This window comes from Ziziphus jujuba, chromosome 2 (assembly GCF_031755915.1).
Source record: "Ziziphus jujuba cultivar Dongzao chromosome 2, ASM3175591v1".
Taxonomy (NCBI): domain Eukaryota; kingdom Viridiplantae; phylum Streptophyta; class Magnoliopsida; order Rosales; family Rhamnaceae; genus Ziziphus; species Ziziphus jujuba.
Window position 1 is genome coordinate 15,121,890 of NC_083380.1, and position 27,418 is coordinate 15,149,307.

At 30.8% G+C, this 27,418-nt stretch overlaps 1 protein-coding gene across 1 annotated transcript; it reads right to left on the minus strand.

The window, feature by feature from the left end:
• Positions 1-1,637: 1,637 nt before the first annotated feature.
• LOC107418734 (protein DETOXIFICATION 16) lies at positions 1,638-5,727 on the minus strand. Its single transcript, XM_060814996.1, has 8 exons — positions 5,536-5,727; positions 4,245-4,795; positions 4,041-4,132; positions 3,878-3,935; positions 2,438-2,676; positions 2,007-2,125; positions 1,796-1,882; positions 1,638-1,679 (listed from the first exon to the last, which is right to left on the minus strand). Exons 1-8 carry the CDS (start codon positions 5,620-5,622, stop codon positions 1,638-1,640), a joined length of 1,275 nt encoding a protein of 424 aa, XP_060670979.1. The 5' UTR covers positions 5,623-5,727.
• Positions 5,728-27,418: the final 21,691 nt, after the last annotated feature.

The following is a 27,418-nucleotide window of genomic DNA, read 5'->3' on the forward strand; positions in this document are numbered from 1 at the left end:
TATGTTGCTGGAAATTATGAATCCAGCACCGTAGGCATTTCAAGCATAACATTCCTACTCTTTTGTGCATAATTTTACCTATACTTTTGCATACATAACTTAGGCACAAAATATTATCAAAATATACCTTGCATAAATTAAAAACATACAAAAAATATAAACTCATAAAAGGAAAGTATTTGATACCAAGGTGTGCATGCTAGCCGGTGACATGCACCATTAAGTGGCAAAATTGCCACACTTCAACAAGTAACCTTTTCTGATTATCACTCAATAAGGAGCCGAAAGCTCGAAATAGAATCGTAGTGGGACAGGAAATGGAAGATACTCTCTTTGTGTAATTACAGCAAATTTCAGAGTTCAATAATATTACTTGAAGTGAAAATGTCTATTATACCATCTTACCATTACTTTTGATTAACGTAGTAGAGAGGGTAAGTGACAAAAAACAATAGGTCCACTGACGGACCCAGAAATGTTTTGTAGAGGGGGCACCAGTATATGGTAATTTTGTAAAAAATATATAATAATCAATAAAAAAAAAATCAGTATTTGTTTTAAAGGTGTTTTCATGTTAATTTTCATGGTAACAAATATCTTTTCATAGCTAATATTCTCGATAAAAAATATATATAATAATTTCCACAAGTGGTATCATGAAAACAATAAATTAAAATGAATTACAATCTAAAGTTTATTAAAACAAAGTTATTTGAATTTCACAACAAATTTAAGCAAAATGTACAAATACACTTCTGGTAACAAAATATAATTCTAATTTAAAAAAAAAATCAACTCAAACTAAATTAAAAAATAAAGTGGTAATAAAATAAAATCTAAAGAAACTTAAAAAATGAATTAATTATTAAATATGTTTGGAACAATTAGAAACTAACCTATACATGAAGCTGAAAAATTATGTGAACAACTTAAATTTAAGAAATTTAAATTTAATTTAATTAACTAATATTTGGTAGATATAATCATAAATCATGCAAGAAAATAGAAGAACTAATTACTAATTAGGAATTTAGGATAATGAAATTTTGATAAAAATAGAATAAAGTAACAGGATTTATTGACATTTAAAGATGATAACAACCAAAAACACCAAAACTGAATTTAACAAAATGAAGACATTGAAACTGAATTTGGTAGGGGCACATTTTTTATTTTAGGATTATATTAATAATATATATATATATATATATATATATATATAAATATAAGAAAATACTACAAAAATTTAAAACAGAAAAAAATTGAGGGGGCACTAAGCCCTAGCTGGGTCCATCAGTAAAGAGGTCTGGGCGTATTATAGCAAACCTTAGAAGAGATCAATGATATTTCTCATATCTAATGACACTGTTGATCAATTATATATCATCCTATACATTTTTTATATAAATCATTGATCATATAAAATGATCATTTCAACGTCTTTCTCGAACTACAGGTTCTGATATGTGGAGTTACAAACAAGATAATTAGTTACATAAAAGCCACTATTTACATTGTAATTTCCATGAATAATTAACATGCAGGGAATCGAAAAAGTGGATAATTCTATATTATTGCAAGATTACTCAAAGTGGCAAAGATTTTGCAGCAGGATAGAACAACTTAAACGGGAACTTTTAAGTTGCACTTTCATAAACTCTCTCTATAGCTTTGTTTGCCTACAGAAAATGAACAACAATTAGATATGGACGGTGTAAAAAAATAAAAAAATAAAAAATCAACAAATTAGGAAGAAATATCAAAATTAAAGCTTGAGAGAAAGAAGGAATGGTACTTCTAGCTCCCAGTTGGTTTGTATGGTAATAGTAACAAAAAATGTCACTTGAACAACCAGTCCTCCTAGGATCCCCAACCACAGTCCCTAAAACATACAAAATGCAATTTAATTAATTAATTTATAAGCAGCAAAAAAATGTTTGTACCACCATCTATAATAAGAAACAGCTTGTATAAAGAGAGATCTAGCTTGAGAGTGAGTTATTTACATTTCCATCCATGTGGAAGACAAAAGCCAATAAAATGGCTAATGGAATTCCCACTATGTAATAGGATGCAAGATTCACATAAGCACCAATCTTCTGCCAGCCGCATCCTCTAACAATGCCTATAATATATGCACAAATTTGAACATTATCATTAGTGATCAACTCAACTATTACCATCAAAATGGTACAAATCAATATAAAACTTACTATTACTGCATACTGTTATTTGTCATCAGTAGTGTCACAAGCGAATTACAAAGTGATATAAAAATTATCAATGGAATTTAAAATTAAAATCATTAGCGTTCTCCCAATTAAATTATCATGTCTGCTATTTCTAATTTATCGGTAATGATCATATATCATAATGACAAACAATATTTTTGTAAATTTATATGTAATTACGTCCGATACAACTATGTAATTATTACCTGAAAGAACACGTTGAAGTCCGCCAAAGAAGTTAACAATAGCAAGCGTTGGCATCGATTTTGCTACAAATTCCACCACTTCAATTTCACTGCTATAAGCATATCCCCAGAAGTTGCGCAGGAAAATGAACAATAATCCTATCAATAAACCCTCTAAAATAGTCATCGTCAACACAACACCGGCCGCTAATCTTGCTGCTTTTGGATGTCCTGCTCCTAGTTTGTTTGAGACTCGAACACTACAAATTAATGAGATAAAAAAAATTGACAATTTATAATTGTTTTCGTAAATTTCTGATTTAATTAGATTATTATAAACTTTGATTTAAGCAATATCAATTCAAACTATTATGGTGTTAACCAAAATGGAACAAGGATATTATAGAATTGAAAAGGAAAATTAGAAAACGACATCTAAATATTTTTCTGTTAATATATAATTATCTCAATCCTAGTAATTAAAATCAATTTCATTTGTCAATATAAAACCCAATAAAATAATTAACCTAAAAATTAAACTAATTTATAAATATATATATATATATACATACAAATATATGATCATTGTATGATACGGACATCCACATCATAGAATTTACATCCACATTATAGAATTTTCATGTAACCATGAATCCGTACCATATAATTTCATATATATCTATATATATATATATATATATATATAAGAGAGACCATGAGCATATATTGTAATTAGTTAGTGATTAATCAAATACTATCAACTAAATATATATATATATATATATCTACAGTGGCAGACCGAGGAAATTTTTGGGAACCATTACATTTTATTATTATTATTATTATTGTTTTATATTATTAAATCATTAGGTATTTTTTATTTTTTTAAAAATAATTTTAATTATCAATGATTAAAAAAAATAATTATTATTCAGAAGATACAAAAAGAATAATTAATAGAAATTAATAAATATTATGTTAAAAATTAAGAATAAAAGCTTGATTAACAGACTTGATCCTTAATTCTAAAATGGTCACATGGTAATTAAAATATTTGTATTATTTTTGATTCGGAGATAATGGGCCATTAGATTAAACAAGATCCATTGAAACTTAAAAAATAAAGGAAATGTCCAAATTAGACATAGTGGAGAACAAATTTCCATTTGCTGTGGGCACAAAGGTCAAAATGCAATATTAAAAAAATAATAACTTGAGGGGGGCACATGCCCTCTGACCCTTTATTGTGTCCACGGTTTTAACCGCGCAGACTAGTGACAAATCCAGTTTTCTTTAGTAAAACAATCCCAATGATTACTAGACCGAATCCGAGAGATAAAAAAATAAAGAAACAGAAAGCTATATTAAATTCTTATGGAAATCTTATTATGTCAAAGAGCATATATTTATATATATATATATATATATATGTAAATATACACACAGATATATGCAGTTCACCTCACAGCAGAACTTAGCCCGGTATGGATCCTCCAAACTAGAGTTAACCGTTTGCAGGCTGCAGTCATGCAACAAATATTATGTTTGATCATATCAGTGCAACAAGCTAAAAATGAAAGATTATAGGATAAAACCAATGAAAATTTGTGTTATAAGTTAAAACTTAACCATATAGAAAGCGCTGAGGTTTCCAATTCTGGATTAGGAAGAAGGCCGGATAAAAGAACAACCATCTCGAATATCCAAGTTGACAAGCTGTTCAAAATCATTGAAATTCTATAAGATCATGGTATAACGGCCCTAGGATAATATACATAATGAACATTTTAAAAAATAAAAAATAAATAAAAAAAAGTAAGAAAATTACCAGGACATGACAGTTGAAGGAACAGCAAGTCTTAGAAAAGTGACAATTTCATGCGAGTTCAAGGCCTCCATGGAAAACCCAGTCCAGGTTTTTGAACATGAAGAAGAAAACTTCACATAAATTGCCAAAATAAGGACATTGATCCAATAGGATATGGAGTTTGCTAAGGCAGCTCCCTTGTCTCCAAGACCAGATTCGAATAGCAAAACCCAACAGATAAAGATGTGCAACACAGTGGTGAATCCAGAGATGAGCATCATTGGGTAGACTATGTTTTGGGTTTGTAAAAATGTTAAAAGGCAAGGAAGAAGAGAAAAGGCAAAAAGGCCTGGGATCATAAAAATTGCATATACTCCAGCTTCTGTAGCTATATCAGCATTTTGGCCTACAAAAACAAGAATAGATCTTGTGTTTGCCAAAATGATTGCTAGTGGTATGCTTACCAGTAAGTTAACAATCATGGCTCTCTGAATTTGTATGCCCAGCATATGATATTGCTTTGCTCCATAGGACTGCCCTGATAGCGTATCCAATGCACTTGCCATTCCTTTCTATTTTTTTAACAAAAGAAAAAAGTTATATCAGAATAGATAAATATTTATAGTTAAGAGAAGTTTGGTTTCATTATCACATGCATATATAGAAAGGTTCAGTTTCACCATCAAGAACTTCCTTAATTATGAGCCGATAAAAATTACTGAATATATAAGGGCTGAGATTTAAAAAAAAAAGGCTAATTACATTTTAATACTTTGTACTTTAACAATTTTGTGATTCTAGTCCTCAACTTTTAAAAATAGTTATTTAAATCTTTAATTTTTTAATTTCTTACAAATTAGTTTAATTTTCAATTGAACCAGGTTAAGAAATTAGGTCATTTGAAGCCCCGCGTGGATGGAACTGTTAGCTATCCATATGTCAAATTAAAAATTGGATTAGTTTGTAATAGATTGAAAAATTGGAAGCTTAAATTGGAAAACTTAAAAAAAAAAAGAAAAAAAAAAGAAAAAAAAAAAAGAAAAGCATAAGTGGGTATATATGGATTTATTAAATTATATACTGAACCATATATATGGAATCATGTATAGATCATCAGTGTATTTTTAAATTTTAGCCTTTTAAACAATTCAAAAAACAAGAATGGAAGTCACGAGTTTAAACTCATTAAATCAACTTATATACAAGTCTTAACTATATATATATATATTATATTATATTAATATATAAATACACATGGAATTACGGGGGAGGATAAGTATATAACTAATAAAAAGAAGATAATCAAACTCACCAACAAGCTGAAACCGAATACTGATACAAATGAAGTAGCCAAGGAAGCACCAGAAAGGGATAATTCACCGAAATGACCAACAAACATCAAAGATATCAGCTGTATGGTCTTTTGTAATAGACTTACGGCTATTAGAGGCAATGCTAGCCATAACTGTTGCTTTACCTCTGCAAAAATTTCATTTCTGCTTAAACCCTTCTCACAATTTCTCTGATCTTTTCCACCTTCAAGTCCTTCATAGACTTGAATCAATGGTAAAGTTACAGACAGATCCTCCTTCACTTTGTCCATTTTCGTATCTTAACCTTCAGCGAGAGATCAATCAGATATATAGGGAATGAGAGGATAAAAAAAGGTGTATGTATATATTTATCTTGTATATCTATATGGTCTAAATAGAACGTAATGAAATTAAGTTTCTTTTGTTGAACTAAGATATATATAGCCCTAGCCATAAGTAGGTCACAACCGTTTCAAATAAATTAACTCCGGTTCTATATTGAGTTTGAGATTAGCTAGCCATACATAATATTTATTTAATACATGACCTCGTGAGAAAAATATAATATTCAAATAGTTTTTATGTACACATTAATTCTCGTGGGGTGAGTGTCCGTATAATATGTAATATGTATGCAAATATAATATTTGAATCATAAAAGAAAGAAAAAATAGAATCATAAATGTTTTTGATATGAGAAACAATAGAAAAACAAGAATAAAATTTGAGATAGAGGAGAAATTAGCCTCATAGATAACTAGATTGTGTTCACACATATAGGAATCAGCCCATCATAAGATGACTTTTTTTTCTTTTTTTCTTTTTTTTTTTTCGTTTTTTAAATAAATTGGGAGAAAGAATTTTAGCACCACTGCTGATTGAACCCAAGATCTGTGTTTTTACCGGTAGTTCTTTTCATATAAATTGTCTCAAAAAAAAAAAAAAAAAAAAAAAACACTTACCATGGTCATTATAAGTAGCAGGATGAGAAATTTGGCAATTTAACACAGACACACACTTATATAGATATATAGTTTTGATCTTTTTAAAATATAGTTCCACTTAATGTACATGTTATCCATCTGTTAACATGGTAATTGTTAATGATTTTACTTGCCTATATAGGATATTATTTTAAATCATTAACACTTAACATATCAATATATTCTCCATCTTAAATCGAGAACATTGTTCCTAACAAATTTATATATATATATATATATATTACTCTCTCTCTTTAATGGGTGTGCACGCCTATGGTGGGCTTTTAACACGGTCAAGTGCATATATAGGTGCTTTTATACACATCGCAAACGGCTTACACCTGTCTTTTGGTGGGTGTAAGCCCATACTATACCAATATGTATATATATATATATATATATGAAAATATTTATATCTATCAATTTTAATATGTTGAAACATTGTTTTTACCTTATGTTGAATATTTATTGACATAGAAATTGGCTATTTGTCCAACTAAACTATTAATTTTATATAATTAATTGATATGACACCTTTAATAAATACACATATATATATATATATACATATGTGTGTGTGTGTATTAAAAATGTAATATTAAACTATACGACCTGATTTATTAGCCATTTGATCTATTCAAAAACTAAAATTATAATATTTATCTTGAATTTTATATAAATTTAATGAAATATTATATTTTTAAAAGGATAAAGTGAATCCTGTCATGATTAATGTAAACCTCTAATATATATTAAATCTTAAACCTTGAAGAGATTTAAAAGTTGAAAAGTGAATTTTTAATGTAAAATTTATCAAAACGTCATAATAAAAACTGACTATATACATACAGTACTTTTAAAGTGTAAATAGTTGCATCATAGAGATTTGTGAATACAAAATATATATATATATATATATATATATTATTACCAATAGATTTTAAAAATTATTGGCAACAATAATTTAACTTTTTAACTGTATTTTTAAGTTTCTATGGTGTGTGTATGTGTGTGTGTATGTGTATGTGTATATATATATATATATATAAATAAGATTTATAGATAGATATACCAATGCATAGAATCACGGTGGGCTAGCTTAATCATATCATAATAGAATCGGCATTATGATCTACATAGATATCCTTCAAAATGTAGACAAAAGATGATTTTCAATTGCAGCGCAAACCACACAAAATATTTATTTATTTTGGTCGTACCGTGAAATTATCAATATTTGCTCATGCTAGAAACGCAAGTTCAATGATATGGATATGGACAGACCATTTTAGACCATATAATTAATATTTCGGAGTTCTTTTGGTGATATATAGAAGGAAGAAAATGCAATTTATATAGATCAGAAAGAGATAGCTGGTACGTATATTCTATAAATTATTATGGATTGCTGGAAGTGAAATATTCACATGATAACTTGATGTTTCATTATTTTTCATTCATACAATATACATGAAATCGAAAAACGCACGAAACTAATAATTGAATAAACTCCAATATGATTAAATAAGATGTATTAAATAATAGTCAAGAAAAGTCACCATTTAAGAGAACAATATTAATTAATGACAGAATATTTAAAAATTATTGGAAGAAAAAACCATGTAGAACGTGATTTTATGAGCAATTTCCTTGATTTTTTTTTTTAATCTAAAATCACAATGAGTTATGCATGAGTTTTAATAATTAGATCTATTTAATTGGCACACTTGCACTAAAAAATAAAAAATAAAAAATAAAAAAAATCTTGGAATGTAGAAAATGCTTGGAGGATACATACGTACACGCGCGTGGTGATGCAATTTAGTCAACTCTAGCAATGTCAATTATTAGAATTAAGCATTTTATTTAGTACTAATGGAAAACCTGAGAATTATTATTTGTCAAAATAACAACTTACGCTTGAATTATTATGTATTTTGCATCTATATATATTTTTTTGACAGGCATTACTTTTCTGAGTTGTGTGACACTTGAAAGTTAATTCGATAAAATGCTTAGCACCTAAATGGACATGAGATTAAAAAAATATATGTATTTTTTATTTGTTTTAAAAATTACTTGTCCATATTGAGTTAATATGTCCTGGTTTAGCAAAAAACTTTTATTTATTTATCTATTTTAATGGTTGGTGTGGGCGTAAATATATATATATATATATATACACACACATGTATCTTTGTTATTGAGGATGTGCATCCAAGCACATTACATGTAATTTATCGTATATATCTAGGATATACATGTAATCAGGTCATACACCTAATGGATTACATGTATTGTAATCAAATATACCCTTGTTAACAAGGGCATGCATATGTTTTGAAGTAAAATTTTACATGTGAGAGAGAGAGAGAAAGAGACTCACATTAAGCTGACTTGATGATTTTAGCGTCGAATCTTTCTTTTTTAATTGTTAGATCACATTAAATACTAAAATTTAAAATTTAATTATCTGATAAATATGGATTTAATGAAGAATTAAAACTCTAATTAGGTAAAATGAACCATGAAGGATGCCAGATAACCAATGGTTAAATAGTGATGCTCTCATGATAAAAGCATCAAGTTGACCACAAAGACATAGGAGCCTAGTTGTGTACGTATATTTTTATAGAGAGAGCGAGAGTACTGGTGTTTAAGAAACTATACCTCAATTTATTCTAGGAGATATAATAATGTGGATAATAAAAATGGGATCCCCATTGACTAATCCATTTGGCTTTATATGTCAATCCATAAAAAAACTTATTTTTTAATATTTAAAAGCTAATATGGTAAAGTGAACCCTTTAGGGTAAATATTTAAATTTCTATGGAATTATATGAGTCTTATTTTTTGTATCCACATCGCATATCTTCAAAGATAAGCTGAGAGATAGTTTCAAAAGAATATTTATATATACATATATATAATGTTGTTTATATGAAGGTCTCCACAAATGGGTGTCATCGTTTAGGGCTGTTGGATTACAAAGCATTTTCATTCAATTACATGTAATTTGCATGGATGCCATATAATGAAATGACTTTAAATAATTAAGCTCACTTATTCTAAACTTACAAAGTTGAGAATCTCCTTACTTTTAACTAAGCAATGTAAACAAATATGCAGCGTAAAAAGAAAATCAACTTCTTCTCTAATCAAAATTATTAAGAAATATGAGGATCTTTCACTACATGTGCTTAAATTGCTCATATCCAATCTCTCTCTTCTAGTATTAATGTAGTCTTGACAGTATTTATGAATCATTAAGGTTTATCTAGATATGATATATATATATATATATATATATATAAACTTAAGAGTTAATTGTATTTTGATGCCCTTGACTCGTAGCAACCTATACCATGAAATAACCAAAATTTTCAAGTTTGAATGGGTTTGACTAACTAAAACGCATGTGGGTCAAAGAGTTAACTTCTTGTATAATCAAGTTTTGATTTTGATCTTTACATTACTTCATAAAGCTTGTCAACACTGATGAAATTTTATAATGGAAAGAACATGAATAAACTTGATATTTTTTGTTACACACTTAAAACATTACATTAATGTTAGGACCCATTCAAGATTCTCTACCAAAACCCTAAACGAGCTCCGACTGGAAAAACCCTACTGGACCTTTCTATTAAAAATCCAGCAGCATCTCCCTTAAGGGTTAGACATGCTTTAAAATTCTCTAGATGGAAATACACTCCAATAATATGTGTTCGCATTATTCATCCTATCTTAAATTTTCACAAATTTACAAGACTTCAGTAACTATAGCAAAGCAATATAAATATTGAAATTAATTTAATAAACAGTAAACACCTTTATAGGTGTCAGGAACTTTTCTTTTTACCACCTAGACCTTGAATAGCCCTAGTTGCTCCTAGGTCCTTACTCAACATGCCTTTATAACTCATCTCCACACTACCCATTTAATACCGTCCTATATTTTTATACCAATTTATGAACACATCAAACGTATAAAAGTAGATAGAAGGATAATAAAACAATAATAATAATAATAATATTAATAATAATTATAGTACAACTTCTTGAGAAATTTAGATAACCTGCCGCAATATCTGTCCGACGACTATCATACCTATCCCATGGCTACCATACCTGCTCGACGGCTATGATACATATTCGAAGGCTATCATACATGTCCGAAGGCTACGATACCTGTTTGAAGGCTATAATGTCTGCTCGAAGGCTATGATACCTATATGAAGGCTATAATACTTTCCCGAAGGCTTCAACACTTATCCATACAGATGAATACGATAAGTAACAGTTGACAATGATAGTAACATTCATAATAATAATATTTTGAAAACAACAATGATCACAAGTAAGAATAATAACAATAATATCAAGTAATAATGATAATAATGGTAATAACAATAATAACAACAACAATAATAATAACCATAATCGTAATAATAGTAATAATAACAATAATAGCAATTAATAATAATAATAACAATAACAATTAATAATAGTAACTATAATAAATATTAATAATAATAATATCAAATAATGACAGCAATATCATTGATAAATAATAATAATAACAAGCAGTAGTAGTAGGATTAATAATAATAATAATTACAATAACAATAGCAAATAATAATAATAATAAAACACCCATATTAATAACAATAATAATAATCAAAGATATAATAATAATGAATACAATAACAATTAGCAATAATAATAATAACAATAATAATAATGGTCATAATAACAACAACAAATAATAATAATAATTATAACAACAAATAACAATAATAATAGAAAATCATAATCATAAATAAATTTAATAAAATAAAATAAAATTTTAAAATTATAAATATACTGTATAACTCGCATACTCATAACGGAGATACGCTCGATGTATCATATAGCATGCTAATGCACGATCCCATGGTATCAACTACTGCATGATACTTACAATCGGTTACCTTGGCGTCTTGAGACACCAATTGCTAATAACTTGTCATGACTAAACCAATTGTCCTTCGGCCGAGGAAAGGGTGGCTAATGCTACAATCATAAAATACCTGCCTTCTTTCTCTCACAACAATTCACAAAAGACGACCATATATATAACTTACGTACTAATCCATAACATAATAATTAGCTGTCCTGCTGCCAAAGGGGGTGACATGATGCTTATTATACAAAATACTGTTAACCCTCTCGCTCATAGCTCTCATAAGACGGCTATACATACATGCACACTAAACGTGAATATAGAATAGAATATCATTACTATATGGTATATGTACAGACTAACTAGTAACATACAATATATATGTAAAATATATTTATAGATATATACATATATACACACCAAAAATGTCAAATTCTTAATAATTATACTTTTAAAACATAATTGGATGCTTCAACAAATATAAATAAATAGATAAATAAACAACAAATTAATTAAATAATTATGTAAATACTCATGAAATCTATAACATAATTTTAAGAAAGTATTCTATGGTAATATCATTTTAATACTGAATATTTTTACAACTTTTAATTTTCTTAGATCAATGTACATAGATAAATAATAAATAAATACATAAAAAATTAATTAGATGAAATATCCATTGCCAACATTTATATATCCAGAGTATAAATTATTATTTGAAATAATGTATAAAATTAGCTAAAATTAAATACAACAATTTAAACACCTTGGCATAATATAACAATATAGATGTAGATAACAAATAATTACAATTAAACATAACCAATACCCCCATAAACATCCTTAAAAGAATATTTATATATTCAGTCATAACTATACGCATATATATTATCATACACACCTGTATATATATATGGTTTCTCTGTTAGTTCCGATAAATTATATGAATGGAATATAGATAGATTAAAAGAACAAGAAATCTTAAACAAATTACATCATATGTCCATGGTTGCTAATAGTTATTTCACTAATCACAACCTTCCTCAACCTGAGATTGTAGAATTATTAGTCACAGATTTTATTGGTATATTACATTACTGGTGGGAAAAACATTTAACAGATCAATCTAAATCAGAAATCATTTATGCTACTAAATTAGACGAAGAAGGATTTCCAATATTTAATGAATTAATAGGTGAAGGTGTCCCAGATGGAGTCAATGCCCTGTTAGCCACAATAATTAGACATTTTATAGGAACCCCCACTACTATCACCGAAAAAATACCCAGCCAATTAACAAATTTACATTGTCCAACTCTTAGTGATTTTGAATGGTATGTCCAAACATTTACCACAGGAATTATGATGAGAGATAACAATAATCAACCCGTTTGGAAAGAAAAATTCATAAATGGATTATCCCAATTATTTGCTAGAAAAATCAGAAATATTTTAAGTAATGATAGTGGTCACGTAGATTACGATTCATTAGCTTATGGAGACATAGTCTGAATAACTAAAAAAGAAGGATTAAAAATGTGTATTGATATGAAAATAGCAAATCAATTAAATAATGATAAAAGAAAAACAAATATGAATTAGGAAATTTTTGTCAACAATATGATCTATCTACGATAGAACCCTCTAGGAGAAATAAAATCAAAGAAAAATCAAATAGTATATATTTTAGAAATAATAATATTCCACAAATAAATCTTATTACAAAACCAATAAATTCAACAAATCCAATTCTGAAAAATATTACAAATCAAACAAACATAGGTCTCGAAAAGATTCAAAAGATAAAACAAAAATCAAATGTCTTAAATGTAATAAATTTGGTCATTTTGCTAATGAATGCAAAGTTAAGCAAACAATCAAACAACTAAAAATTCCAGAAGATCAAAAACAAAACTTAATCAATGTCTTAGGTATTCACAATACAGATAGTGAATATAGTGAAAATAACATTTACACTGAATCAAGTTATGACGAATCAAGTGATCATTCCGAATTAACTAGTGACACAGATAATCCTAATATCACTTTAGGATGTCTAGGTGCTTGTTGTCTAGATACTTGTTGCAATAAATCAATTAATGGTTTAACTAATTCTACTGAAGAAGAAGATATAATATTAGAATTACTTAGCAAATTAGATAATCCAGAAGAACGTATAGAATAAATGAAAAAATATAAAAAGATCATAACCTCTAATAATCACGAAACTAATCAACATAATAAAGGTACTCAAAAAATATGTTTATCAGAAGCCTTACAAACATTTAATAAATCAAAAAATAAACAAATAACTGTTCAAGATTTACAAGTTCAAATTAAAACAATCAAATCTGAGATTAAAGAATTAAAATTAGAAAACCACTTAATCAAATACCAGTTACAATTTATTCAAGAAAATCCTAAAAATAAACAAATACTTGATGAATCACTTGCACAGGAAGAATGATCTTCCCATGAAAATTGTTTAGCTTTAATTCAAAAAATCAAACTTAGAAAATGGCATATAAAGATCACAATAATCATTAAAGATTTTCAACTTGCCATAATTGCACTTTTAGATTCAGATGCAGATTTAAATTGTGTCCAAGAAGGTCTTATACCTAGTAAATATTATATTAAAACTAAAGAAAAATTAAATTATGCTAAAGCAAAATGGATTTACAATATGAAATCAATCATGCACATATCATTGGATTTATAAACATCTTGAACAAGGTAGTGATCTTGGATTATTGCATGGTGTGGTGACAGCAGAGGAAAATGACATTGCAAGAAAGATGGTTTTAGTGGGTTTATGGTGCATTCAAACAAACCCATCTGATAGACCATCCATGAAGAAAGTGATTGAAATGTTGGAAGGTAGTTTAGAAGCCTTGCAAATCCACCAAAGCCTTTCTTGTCTTCTCCAAAATCAGCAGAAGAATCTTCCATCTCATCAATTTTATGATACAAATATAACACGAATTACTTGTTGAGCAACTAAAATATCTGTTGATAAAAGTTTAATGTGATTCACTTTTACTTTATCTTTGCATAGGGTTCTTGCTTTGTCTTGTAATTCGTAGAAGAATTTAGCCTTAATTAATCTACCTTCCTTATACCAAGTTCTTGTAACCTTAACAACAAAAGATTGTTTCTGCAAGTAGATTTTTACTGATGTAGTTTTTTTTTTTTTTTTTTTTTTTTTTTTTGGATAACAAAAAATATTTATGTAGATTATATTTTATTAAATAGTTTGAATCATAGAATCCTTTGTCACCTGAAATAATGAGGGACTCCACCTTAACTGGTCTGATTGGTTATAAATACTCTAGTTTGGTCCTCAAGATTCTTCATTTACTTTGCTCCGACAATTCTCAGCCAATATGCAGTATTTATGCTATTTCTTATGGTATATAGTCCATATATATATATATATATAGCTTCATCAAAAGGTCAAAATATGGTCATCTAATCTGGTTGACCTAAGTGTGGTTGTATTCTTGTCATGTGAATTGAACATATCTCAATGTTTCCAAAGGGAGAAATTTAGCTAAAACACACATAACCATGTATAACATCTCAATAAAGATGTCAAATTTTTATGCGATGAAAGAATTAACCCACTTGCTTTTCCATACCTGCCTACGAATCTCATTATTTTTGTTCTTGAAATTGATAGAAACATGGCAAGGAAAACTCAATGTGGTAGACCAAGCCAGCCCCAATTATATAAATGTCTGAAAATCTGGTTAAAAGTGTCAATGAACCACTCTTTGGCAACACAACCTCATCACCTGAGTAATCCTCTGCTTTTTACTGCCTTGCAATTATTTGTTCGTATGGTCGTGGTAGTTTTTTTGTTCCCCCACTACCAATCAAGTAGTCTAATTTCCTTATCATTTTGCAAGCACTAAAATAATACTATTCCTAACCAAGCCACATCATTTTTGCTGTGTTGATTTTTCAATGAAACTATAACTATTTGTTATATAAATATTTAAATTGAAATTTACTGAATAAGGTAATATCTTACTCCTTGCCGAAAGCGAATGAAAAAACAACGACATATAAAAAAATGTTATTACTTTCATTGCTGTATGTTATTGTTTTTTCTTTTACTTTCGGCAAAGAGCAAGGTATTACCTTTTGTTCAGTAAATTTCAATTCAAATATTTACGTATCAAATAGTTCTTGTTTCATTTAAAAATCAACACAATAAAAATGATGTGGCTTTGTTAGCAGTAGGCATTACTTCAGTGCAAGGGCCGATCTAACTAAGGCTCAAATGTGCGAGTGCTCCCTCAATTAATTATTTTTAAACACTTTTATTAGTTTTTTCCTTAATTGGTTGATCATCACTTAAATTTTAGGCATGTATCCCCGTTAATTTATGGTTTCCTATCTAGTATTCACATATTTCCTTATTTGAATTAGTTTTTCATACTCCATTAATCATTGTAAAAATACTTTTAAAATTTACATGTAAGCCTACAAATTTCTTTTTTTGAGGGAAAAAAATCTAAATTTATCTTCATTTTTTTTTACGAATATCTTTCACCATTGAAACTAGTTTTTTGTACAACAAAAAAGAAAAAAAATAAATTTCTATATAGTTTTCAAGTTTATTACATGTAAAATATTTATCTTTTTAAATATTATTTCTATTATAACTATTTCATTTTTATATTACTACATCATAATAGTTGAATAGAAAATATAAATTACTAGTTATATATTTGTTCATGAATAAGGTAATTTTTGGTTTTATTATCAATAATTATAATTTAATACTTAAAAAAATTGTTTTTAATTGTGCCTCTTTGACCAAATTTTCTCATCCGCCAGCGCTTTGCAAAAGGACAAGGAAACGAGACTACTTGATTGACAAAGGCCATATTATTTTTACTTGTTGATTTTTCCATGAAACAATAACTATTTGATATATAAATATTTGAATTGAAATTTAGTGAATAAGGTAATATCTTTCTCTTTAAAAGCCAAAGGAAAAAAAATGATATACAACAAACAGTCTTACGTAGACTGAAAAGTTTTATTTATGATGTGTGCTTGGAAACAATTTCTCAAAGTTTGTATACGGTGAGTGATCCACGTGGTTTCTACACGCATTATTGTATTAATTTCATTTTCCCTTTTCTATTTTCTGTTTTCCTTTCTTTTAACTTGCAATCAGCAAAGTTTTAGTACAAATGGTCTCAGTACAAATGGTCTTTTTGAGTCAATATTTGAATGCATTTTCTTTCTTAGAAATAATTCAAAGTAGGCTACGTAGCCAGACTACTGAAGTAACGTAGTTTCCATGTTTCTTCCTGCTGGAAACCAGACTGTAATTTCATATTTTTTTTTACCTTTTTTTTTTTTTCTTGTATAATTTTGAACATTTTGAATCAGTATTCAACTTTCTTCTCCATCATCATTATCTTTCCAAAAAAAAAAAAAAAAAAAGAAATGAAGAACAAGCGTCAGCTCCATCCACCATTTTTGCAATTCATCATTGTTTTCTCTACATGGGTATTTTTTCTTTCAGTCTCATACTCCGTTAACAATGAACTTTTCACAGAATGCAGTCGTCCTTTGGACTGTGGAAGCTTAAAAAATATTCCATACCCAGGACCGTCTCAACCATTTTTGAGGCTCTAGCCCCCAAAAAAATAAATAAATAAATCTTGGGCCCTAATTTTTTTTTAAATATTAATTTTTTAAAAATAGATTTTTTATATAAAATTTAATTTATTATTATTTTGATATACAAAATTATTAATTAAATTTTTATATTCAGGAGGATTCGATAATAAATCTTTCTCAATTGATAAAACTTCTAAATTATTTAATCTTTCTTGAAACATTATTGAGCACAAATAAAAATAGTATTTTACAAGTTATCCATGCATTAGGAAAAAATTTAATTTTTTTATATAGTTTATTATCTAAAGTGCCATTTTTTATTCTAGATTTATTATTTCTTTCAAAAATTTTTGTTCTGAAAATAAATCTAAATAATCAATATCACGTAGCATGTTATGTTTTAAAAAGTTTTCAAAATTTAAATATTTTTCTTTTAAAAAATCATCACCAAGCAACTTTGATTTTCTCCGTCATACAAAAAATTAAAATTATTTTCATATATCGTAAACTGTTTAAACCTATTTTAAAGTGAAGAAATGACACAAGCAATTATATAGTTGAAATGGCACACCATGAATTCAAATAAAATAATATATATAGACATATATTAGGAGAATGATTGAAAATTCATTAAACTAAATAAAAACCAATGAACTTACCTTATACTTTGGGGCCCTCTAGGTTAGAATTGCATATTATGTAGGTTGAGTATTAAAAATTAAACAAATATGAAATATAAGTGAATGAGAAGAGAAGAAAAAAAATGAGCACGAGAAAAAATTACATAAACAAGAAAAGTATTTAATATATGTTATTCTCTTTTTTTACGATTACAATCTAATTAGTTATAAGAATAAAATATAAAAATTTTCAATTAGACTTGAATAGTATTCTTTTTAAAAAATAATTAACAACAAATGATCAATTAAATATAATTTAAAATTTTAACAAAGCCAGCTTATTATGTTTTCAAAATAAATTAATAGTTATCTTTTATTTAATAAATATATGTATATATATATTAATTTATTTTTTATTTAATAAATATAGATGTGTATATATATATATATATAGAATTTATAGGAAAAATATTTTTTGGGACCCAATAAAATGGGGGCCCTAGGCATATGCCTTAGTGGCGTATGCCTTAAGCCGGGCCTGTCCATACCCTTTCTGGAGAAGTATCAAATCCCAGTTCTGTGGTCTTCAAGCCTTTCAGCTCGATTGCAAAGAAAACCAATACCCAATAATGCAGATCAATGGACTAGAGTTTTGAGTTGTGAAAAATACCAAATCAAATAATACCATGACCATTGCAAGGTCTGATCTTTGAGACAATCCTTGTGTTGGAAAACTTAGTGTGTATAAAACTAAGTACTAAATTAAAAATTAATTAAATATAGATGTGATTAAACTCTTATTCAAGAAGCATACAAATAAAATAATGGCATATAATAATAAATAGAGTTTATAGAAAAACCAATTTAGATCTAGGCTAGAGTTGAACTCTATGTCTTTAAGACAAATTTGCCCCACTTAGGTGCTCACAGTTTTATAGCAATCGTCTTCCAAGATACAACAATTTCTTTTGATGATAGTAGTATCCAAATCATCAAGATCAGCAAATTAAATTTATCCTGAACTCCCCATATATGCAACACTTAATTATCTAAATGTTATAGATGTATAAATTGCATTTAATTTTAAAATTATATTATAATTGAAGTGAAATATTTCTTATTTATTGACAGGATCTGCCCTGGGAACCCTCTCAGGATCTCTCGAGTGCTCCTGCATATTGAAGTTCCACCAAACAATCCCTAGAGAATATCCAAGGGAACTCCACTTAAATTGTGGACAACCGAACACATGCATTATAAATAAATCCACAATCGACCTACTGTACCACATACCATAACAACACACATAAGTAATATGGTCTCTACTGAGTCCAAAACAGATATCAGAACATTCTAAGAGTGTTAACAAAGTTTATAAGTACAAATAAGTAATAAATGAGTCTGGAAAGATAAAGGTAAGATATAGGAAAGATAAATACTATTGCTGTCGTGGAAGAAGCAAAGTGACATGCTATGTGCGAGGTAGATTGCTACTAACTGCCTAGACCTAGGGGAATGGATTTAAAACAATAAAATGTATGATAAAGAAATCTCAGTAAATGGTATAATATAATAGAAAAATAATAATTTATCTCCGTAAAATCTTTCTCTCAAGACCTCTCGTTTCACTCGTTTAAAAAGTTCCCCGTTTAAAAATCATTTCACAAAACCCAAACTTGTACCGCAATTCAATATCATGAAATGGATGCTCAAGAGGTATAAAGTTAATAATCAATATAATATTATAAAATGCCTTAATCAAGATGTAAAAATTGAGCGTAAATATTATAAACCAATTCCACAAAATTATTATGAAAGTACAGTAATAACCACAATATTTGAAAACCATCAATGTACTCAAAACATATACAATGTACCATTCGATTTACCAAACTGTAAACCATGGGATATACCACTCACGATCCTTAATATACGAAGGCATCATGGAAAATAATAAACCGCCTAGACGTACACAATCTCACGATCCATGGCAATAAATAACCCATGGGATGAACCCAACCTCACGGCAACATGGCAATAATAAACCGTCAGATAAATCCGATCTCACGGTCCGTGGCAATAATAAACCATTGGATGAAACCAACCTCACGACACTGTAGCAATACTAAATCGTCAGTTAAACTCGACCTCACAGTCTGTGGCAATAATAAACCATTGGATGAATCCAATCTCATGGTACCGTGGCAATACTAAACCATCGGTTAACCTAACCTTACAGTTCGTGGCAATAATAAACTGTTGGGTGAAACCAACCTTACGGTACCACGGCAAACCCAGTGCTATAATATAATATAATATAATACTGATTCAAGATATTGACACTAAATGGTATATTAATTTACAAATAAACAATACAGTATCCTTAAAACAACCTTGTAAAAGCATATGTATTTTTTTTTCCAACCAATGCTGTATCATAATTCGGAGGAAATATTCAAATTCAATCACTTACTTAAATATTTCAAAAAAATTCAAATCATCATTTCATGAGAAAATAAAAAATACCACAGTGAAATATATTCACCAATAAACCAATTTTAAGCACTTAAAAATGATATAATATTTAAACATGCTTAAAATCATATAAATTTTCAATCTGTCCTCAGATCAAATATTTTCCAAAATTATCTAAAATCTCAGTTCAAATAATAGAATATTTAATTAACATAATTCTTAAAGTTCACTATGAACTCATCAAAATTAGAAATCATTAAAAATCTTATTAAAATCTGCATAAAATGATAACTTTTATTAGCGAGTTCTTTTCATATTTCAATCTTTCTCCTGGCCAGTCGATGCCCAACACATGGCATTTTCTTCTATTCACTCAAATTTTGATTAACCTTCATAACATTAACCTGCGAGTAAATACTATCCTATTTTGGTACGAACTAAGAGAGAATTTCCGAGACTATCACCCATATATTTTGCATGCATGCCAAAACAAAAAATTATTCACCGAGACTTCTTCTGGTGACAAATATTGGAAGAAAAGATATTTCTTTATTTCGAGCGAATGCGGTTGCGAGATCCCGAATTCAAGGCCAGTTAGGATAGACTGGAATTTATTTTTTGGTGAGCTTATCTATCATTTTGCACTTTGATGTACGAGTTTCCCTCTTTTGGTTTCTAATTGTGTACATTACTCTTTGCAAATCCTAACTTGAACTCTCTTCCGGAGTATTCGGAGGATCAAATTGGAGCTTCAATTCAACTTACGTCTGTAGAAGTCCTTTCCTTACCCAAAATTCTTACTGCTGAGAATTTTGAAAAAGCTGGTCTTCACATGACTAGTGAGAGAACTGTCGCTGATATGGACCCATTAAAGCTTCAAAAGGTTAGGAAAGCCAACAAAACCAAGACCCAGAAGAGGAAAGAAGCCTCTAAAGCATCCCATGCCTATAAGGTTGCATGTGAGAAACGCCAAGCTGTTCCCTCGGCTTTGCAAACCGATGAGGTAGCTCAGGTTGTCACATCTAACCCTCCTATCAGTTCTACAATTTTGGCTGGTTCTTCTACCAACCAAGGGGAGAAAAGTCAACCATCAAAGAAGGTGAGATCCGAAGGTGTTGGCAACATCCGAACATTCTCTGTCTCTGGTAAATACTGTTGTACATACATGTTTCGTTTTTGTTATGTGCTTTTCCTAAAGGTTTCTTAATTCGCAAATTGGATCAAGATTTGCTCAATTTTAGTGTAGCTATGCTTCCTCCCAAGGATGAGAATAAAATGGTAAATTATTCCTCTTCGTCACTCCTGAAGCAAGCTGCTGCTCATATGCATTTGATGGCTCGGAACTGTGTAGTGGCTGCTGAAAGGGTTAAACCCTTGGAAGACAATGTGAAAAGGTGAACCATCTTAAATACTTCTTTAACTTAGAAGAGCCATGATGCTGAGACTTTGTTGCTCACATTTAAGGAGAAACTTGCTAAGATGGAGGAGGAGAAGTACAAGTTACTATCAGAGCTTGAGGTTACGAAGAGATATCTGATAAAACAACAGCGGTAGCTAGGGATGTCGTTAAAGTGTTGGAAGATAAAATTACGGAAGCCTTGAAACTTTCCAAGGATTTAAAGAAGGCCATGGTTTTGGTGGGTCTTTGCAAAGCCGATTGCTTAGACAAAGGGTATCATTGTGGTAGGAATGAGTGCAAAAAGAAGTACGTAGTTGGGGATCCTCCAGCCGCATCTCCTACTGTCTCTTTGTTGAGCGGTGCTGTTTTTAAACTCTCGGACATTGAGGATGAGGATGAAGTTTTGGGTTCAAATTCTCTCATCATTATTAGGGAAGATGAGAATCCTGATGCTGCAGCTGAAAATTCTAAACTTGATAAATTATGTACCTTTCTTATCTTGGGATAAATTTTGTTGACACATCCATTTATGTTTGTAAACATAATTTTGTTGCTCTCCTTTATAGCTTATGGATAAACATTGCTTGCTATCCTCAGGAATTTTTTTCTTTTTTTTTTTTTTACTTCTATTGTGTCCGAATAAATCCAGTTGCATTTTTATTACTTTACTGAATGTAAATACATTGACTACATTTTGTAGCCTTTCGATTTCAGAAGAATGATATTGAATAATAAATTCTCAAATTATCTTAGTACCAATTCCTCGGAATAATTTTACCTCTAACCTGAATTTTGTATGTTCCTGGCCGAACAGCCATGGTAACTTTGTAAGGTTCTTCCTAGTTTGGTCCTAATTTCCCTACATTACGTTCTTCACCCCCATGAAAAACTTTTTCTGACGACTAAGTCCCCTTCTCGAAAGATCCAAGGCTTGACTGTCAAATTATAATGTTTTGCTGCTCTTTACTGATATTGTGAAAGTCTAATAGAAGCAGCTTCTCTCATTTCTTCAGTTTCATCAAGCATTTGATTCATTAGCTAATCATTATGCTATCTGAGGTTTCCACTTGTACGTAGATTCCTTTATGATATCTCGGTAGGAATGACTGCTTCAGTTCCATAGACGAGAGAAAATGGGGTTTGATTTGTCGGGGTTCAGACTGTTGTCCTATAAGCCCACAGGACTCTTGGGAGTTCTTCGGCCCATAATCCTTTTGAATTCTCCAGTCGCTTTTTTAGAGTATTCAGTATACTCTTGTTTGATGCTTCTACCTAGCAATTTCCTTGTGGATATCTTGGTGAGGAGTATCAGAGCTCTGTCTTCAATTCCTTGCAGAAGTCTCTGAACCCTTTGCTGATGAACCAGGACCCATTGTCAGAGATTAAAATCCTTGGTAGACCGAACTTGCATATGATAAATTTCCATACGAAATTTATCCAATGAGACTCTTTGATTTTTGGGTAGGCTTCGGCTTCAATCCACTTTGAGAAGAAATCGGTTGCTACCAAGATGAATTTCCATTGTCTCGGAGCCACAGGGAAGGGACCCATTATATCTGGTCCCCACTGGATGAAAGGCCAGGGACTTGATACGTGTGTGAGTTCGTTTGCTGGCACGTGGTGTAAAAGAGCAAACTTCTAGCATTTATCACATTCCTTCATGTACCTTTCACAATCTCTCACCAAGGTCGGCCAGTAGAAACAGTATAGCCTTATTTTTCTAGATAGTGCTCTTCCCCCGGAATGATTGCCACAATGGCCTTCATGTACTTCGGCCATGACTTTTAATGCTGCTACTGGTCCTAGACACTCAATAGAGGCCCTAGATAGGATCTTTTGTAAAGTTCTCCTACAAGGATACAATATCTGGCCGACCTCATTCTCAATTTTCTTGCTTCGGATTTATCTGATGGTTGTCCACCACTATTAATATATTCAAAGATTGGGGTCATCCAACTTTTCTCTTCGACTTGATCAGTTACCGAGAGATTTTCTTCCTCAGACATACTTTTGTTCAAAGGATACTTTATGGGGATGGTTCTCTTGCGATTAGATTTGACTGAAGAGGCTATATTCGCTAGAGCATTTGCATGACTATTTTCATCCTTTGGCAGTTGCTTTATCTCAATATCCTCGAACTTCTCTGTCAACTGTTTCACATTTCGCAAGTACGCTGCCATCACGGGGCTAATAGCCAAAAACTTCCCATTTACTTGGTTTACTACCAGTGTTGAATCACTGTGTATCTTCAGCTTCCATGCTCCAAACTTGTGAGCCAAATTCAATGCTGCGATCAAAGCCTCATACTCTGCCTCATTGTTTGAAGCTTGAAATCCGAAGCAGAGGGAATGGTCCATAAGCTGTCCAATTGGCGTTTTCAGCAGTATTCCAGTTCCCGAACCTTTTTCATTTGAAGATCCATCTATGAATAGGTTCCATAACCCAGAGTTCTTTGCACCAGCCCTTCTTGTGACTCTGCTTCAAATATTGCAAATTCGGCTATAAAATCGACCAATATTTGAGATTTAATAGTTGACTTTGGGATATATGCAATCCCATGATCTGCGAGTTCCGCTGCCTACATTGCCATTTATCCTACTAGATCGGGTTTATCTAGCAGAGACCGTATAGGGTATGCTGATACAGCCTCTAGTTTGTTGCTCTGGAAGTATGGCTTGATCTTTCTGACCATAGTTACTAGTGCTAGTACTAGTTTCTCCATGTTCGTGTATCGGTTTCAGTATTTGACAAAATTTTGTTGTCGTAGAAAATTGGATGCTGTCTCTGCCCTCGGTCTTTGTTAAAATCAAACTATTTGCCTTGTCCGATACTGCAAGATACAACGAATGTACGTCTATGGGATTCGGCTTCACTAAAAGGGAAGGTGAATTGAGATATTCTTTCAACTCTTGAAATGCTGCTTCACATTCATCAGTCCAAATAAAATCTTTACATCCTTTCAGGACATTGAAAATTTTATAACTTCTATCTGAGGACCTTGATATGAATCGACTTAAAGTTGTGATTCTGTTGTTCAGCTTCATCACTTCTTTTCTAGTCCAAGGTGAGATCATGTCAATCAGGGATTTGATTTGTTTCAAATTTTCCTTGATCCCTCTTTGAGTAACGACATGTCCGAGAAACATTCCTTCCGGGACTCCGAAGGTGCATTTCGACAAGTTTAACTTCATTCTGTATTTTTCTAATACATTGAAGTTTGTCCCAAGTGATCTAAATGATCTTCAGCTTTAGTTGACTTTACATGCATGTCATCTATGTATACCTCCATCGTCTTTCCGATTTGGTCTTTGAACATTTTATTCACCACTCTCTGATAAGTCCCACCTGCATTTTTAAGACCAAAGGGCATTACCTTATAGCAGTATATTCCTCAGTCTGTCACAAATGAAGTCTTCTCTTGATCTTCTGGGTGCATTAGAATTTTATTATATCCTAAATATGCATCTAAAAAACTTAACATCTAATGGCCACCTGTTGCATCTACCAAGGTTTCGATCATTGGGAAGGGGAAACTATCTTTCGAAGACACCTTGTTTAAGTCTGTAAAGTCAATACAGACTTATGGCTTTTTGTTCTTTTTCATTATTACCACCACATTTGCTAGCCATTCTGGATAATGGACTGCTCGGATGAGTCCACTATCTTCCAACTTCCGTATTTATTCATTAATGATCCGACTTCTTTCAGGTGCGAATTTCCTTCTCTTCTGTTTAAGCTTGTGATTTGGATCTACATTCAGTTGATGTGTGATTACCTCTGTATCTATTCCTTCTATGTCCGAAACATCCCAAGCAAAACAGTGACTTCTCTCTTTTAGAAAACTCAAAAGTCGTTCTTTCATCTCTTCGGACAGACTTGCTCCGATTCTAACTTTTTGACTTGGCTTTATCTCATCCAGGGCCACTTCTAGAATTGTCTCAGGATTCCCAACTTCATTCACCTCTTTTGTCGAAATCTCGAGGTTTCGTGGTTGCTATTTATCCCCATAAGTTTTTCCTTTCATGGTGGCCATGTAGTAACTTTGGGCGCTCACTTGATCACTTTTTATAAACTCGATCTGGTCTCCAAAATGGAACTTCACTACTTGATGATAAGAAGATGGTATAGCTTCCATTGAATGGATCCAAGGTCTCCCTAAGATGGCATTGTATGCAGAATCCGCATCAATTACCATCATTTTTTATAGCACTATCTTACCCTTGGTGAGAATGGGCACGGTCACTTTCCCTATAACTCGGCTCGTCTCCCTATTGAACCCGACCAAGTTCATGGCATCGACCTTTTCTATATTGTCACTTTTCCACTTCATTTTGTTTAGCGTTGATAAGAAAATGACGTCGATTGAACTACCAACATCTACTAAGATTCTGGAGACTAAGTTGTTTGCTATGCCCATTTTGATCAGTGCATCATCATGTGGCATGTGCAAACCTTTCGTGTTGTGATCTGAGAACACGATCAGGAGTGATGATTCTAGCTTGGGAGTTTTTGGGCTAAGGGAGCTTACCAATGCCACTTCTACCAGCTTGATGTGCTGCTTTCTTTCTTTCATCGAAGTTCCACCACATGCAAAGCCGTCGTGGATGGTATTGATGATGTTATCGTATTTTTTCTGAGGTTCTTCATCCTCCATGTCTAGCTTCTTTCCTTTCGACATGAATTCTTTCAAGTACCCTCTCTTGATGAGGGCTTCAATCTCCTACTTCAGCTGTCTGCACTCTGCAGTAAGATGATCGTAGTCATTATGAAAGGCGCAGAACTTCCCTATGTCTTGGAGTCTGGAATCTGTTGTCATTTTCTTTGGCCATTTCACGTACTTAGAAGTTCCCTTCTAAGTGTTCAACCAGATGTTCGGGGTGACCATCAGAGAATAGTATTTGAAAGGATCGCTATCTTCATCTTGCCTTCTTCTTTTGACCCCTGTTGCCTTTATTTGGGATGTCAAGTAGGTTTCTGCCGAGACAATGTCCGATCTACTTCCATCACGGGTTCTTTTATAAAGCAAAAATTTGTTCACCTTGGGTGGGATTATCTTGGGAAGCCATTGCCAAAATCCTCAACAGATCTTTTTGCTTGCTGTTTACTCCCCTACCTGGCACACCAAACTGTTGATGCTGAAATTTGGATAGCTTCAAGCTAGGCGAAATGCTAACGCGGCAATTGGAATGTACGTTATGGAACTGTAAAACAAAGGATAGAAGAGCAAAGTAACCTTGGCACCGGTGTGGTACCGGCCAAAGACACTCCAACGCTCAAGTCAAATCACAAAATCATTGACTTTCTTGGACTCAATAATTGTAGTTGATTATATTTTTTAGTGTACCTCTAACGGGGGTGCCTCTCCTTTTTTCTTTTTCTTTTTTCATAATGAATTGGATTATATTATCTAGTTGATAATAATACTCTAGGCTGATTTTTTGGAAATTCTATTGTCCTGTTTTGACTTCCATTTGAATTCTGTTTGAAATGATTCTGTGAGATTTTGACTTATCTTGATTGGATCCTCTTTTCTTTTATGATTCAGAAATCCTGATATTTGCTCAAATATTATTTTTGTTTCTATACTCCTTCTGGATAGTTTGGCTTTTATATCGGATCCTACAATATTGCGTCTTACCTTCAAATAATTTGTCTCGGTTAAGATGCTCGAGGTTAATTATTTCAGATGTATTGGTCTTTGACCCGAGTCAACCCCTTTTAACCGAGGTACTATAGCTATTAGGATATTACCGTTGACATTGCTGCTTACTAGACAAACTTGCGACGTGTCTTGCGAGGTGTCCTTAT

Coding starts and splice junctions, on each gene's coding strand:
- LOC107418734 (XM_060814996.1), bottom strand. CDS start 5,622: ATGTTTGTTGGTCATTTCGGTGAATTATCCCTTTCTGGTGCTTCCTTG. Junction 3,936..4,040: donor AGCGCTTTCTATATGGTTAA/GTTTTAACTTAT, acceptor GCATGACTGCAG/CCTGCAAACGGTTAACTCTA. Junction 1,883..2,006: donor TCTTCCACATGGATGGAAAT/GTAAATAACTCA, acceptor TGTATGTTTTAG/GGACTGTGGTTGGGGATCCT.